The 1,831-nt window shown below is 43.9% G+C and overlaps 1 protein-coding gene across 1 annotated transcript in view; it reads left to right on the top strand.

Moving 5' to 3' along the window:
* Positions 1-1,831, top strand: part of Cfap70 (cilia and flagella associated protein 70) — a 75,892-nt gene that overhangs the window by 20,401 nt on the left and 53,660 nt on the right. Inside the window, exons 7-8 of the mRNA XM_023718445.1 lie at positions 236-418; positions 970-1,064. Coding sequence (XP_023574213.1) covers positions 236-418; positions 970-1,064 — 278 coding nt within the window. The remainder of the gene's footprint in view (positions 1-235; positions 419-969; positions 1,065-1,831) is intronic.

Raw genomic sequence — 1,831 nt, 5'->3', positions numbered from 1 at the left:
AAATAAATAAATTTGCTAGAACTAATTACATTGCTACCGGACAGCATATATTTGCATAATTATGGACAAGGTTCATTTGTGTTATTATCAATTATGTGTAATTTACAGTGTTGTGAGTTAACAAAGCCAATGAATGGTTCCAGTGAAAAGTCCAATGAAAAGATGCTTAAATGATCCTTTTTGTCTGATTCAGAGTCCTTTACAATTTTCTCCTATGTGGTACTTTTCTTGGTAGAAGGACTACCCCATCTTATTCAAGAATGGGACTCTGAAGCTTGGAGGGGAGAGAGAACCTGTTCCCAGGCCCAAAAAGTGGCCAATTGCCAACATTCTTGCTCCAGGGGCCAATAACATCCCGGATGCCTTCATCATGGGCAGCCCTTATGAGGAGGAGGAAGGAGAGCTCAACCATGCTGAGGTGAGCTGCTGTGGGCGGCGTGTGCCCCCCGAGATTGTGATTACTGTATGTCTGGCACTTGCCAAAATAAAATGTTTATCTAATTCTGATGAAAATATGTCTCAAGTCCAGCAAACAAAATAATTTGCATCACAATTATTTTAGTTTTTTTTTTTTTAATTTTATGTGTTTGGTACAGGGTCTCACTCCACAGCTCAGACTTGTAGTGATCCTCCTGTTTTCAGCCTCCTCAGAGCTGGGATTACAGGCTTGCACTACCATGCCTCGTCTCGGTGGCTGGCTCAGCTCGCCCATGGTGGGGCCAGCATGGCAAGTGGTACCTGGGATCAAACCCTGGTTCTTGTGCTTGCTAGGCAGGCACTTAGACTGCTGAGCTATTTTCGAATACATAATAAGTTCTTGCTTTGTAATCCAGGCTGACCTGGAACTCACTGTGTAGCCCAGGCTGGCCTGGAACTCACTGTGATTCTCCTGCCTCGGCCTCTTGAGTGCTGAGATTACAGGCATGCACCACCCTGCCTGGCAATAGAAACCATCTTATTCTTCTGCAGGACAGAGAATTCAGGAGCCAAGCAGAGTGCGTAAAGAAGAGGATTGTTTGGGACTTGGAAAGTCGCTGCTACCTTGACCCTCATGCAGTTTCCAGGTAGGAAGGGGAAGGGAATATGAGTGACCACAGAGGCCGTTGGTGGGGAGACACTCTTAATATTTTTCCATATATGTATTTGTACTGAGGTGATTTAAGGCTTTTGTCTGTCACCGCATTGTATCAGTTAGAAAGGTGCTAGTGACAGTGGCCTAAAGTGAGGATTTACTTCTCTTTTCTGTAGAGACGTCTAGGACTGGTATGTAAGCGGCTTCACATTCTCAAGTATCCAGGCTTATTTTGTCCTTTACCTTCTTTAATACTGAAGAGGGGGCCAGGGAGATAGCTCAGTAGAATAAGAGCTTGCCCTGGCAAGCACAAGATCCTGAGTTCAATCCCCAGTACCACCAAAAAAAAAAAAAAAACAAACCCAAAACAAACAAAAAACTGAAGAGGAAGCTGAGAGTTAGCTTTTAGAGTTAAATGTGAACAGATTTTTTTTTTTTTTGAGGTACCAGGGATTGAACTCAGGACCCTGAGTTTGCCAGGCAGGTGCTTATTCTACTGAGCTATATGTTCTAGGTGACCAGAGATTGAGGCCTGAGACTTTGGGAATGAATCCCCATCTGGTCCATCGACATAAAAAAATCTGCCTCCAAATCCTGGGTGACATTTTGGTGTTTCTGTTTGTCGCTACAGCATGTGCCTTCTATGTATAGGTTTAGCTCATGTCCCAGGATGGCTGCTACAGTCCTAGACTGTACATTCACATTCTCGGCAAAAACTTGCAAGAGGGAGTGGTTATGGATAAAAAAGGAACATGCTAT

Source organism: Octodon degus, unplaced genomic scaffold (genome assembly GCF_000260255.1).
Source record: "Octodon degus isolate 3935 unplaced genomic scaffold, OctDeg1.0 scaffold00005, whole genome shotgun sequence".
NCBI lineage: Eukaryota > Metazoa > Chordata > Mammalia > Rodentia > Octodontidae > Octodon > Octodon degus.
This window is presented reverse-complemented; position numbering and strand designations above follow the sequence as displayed.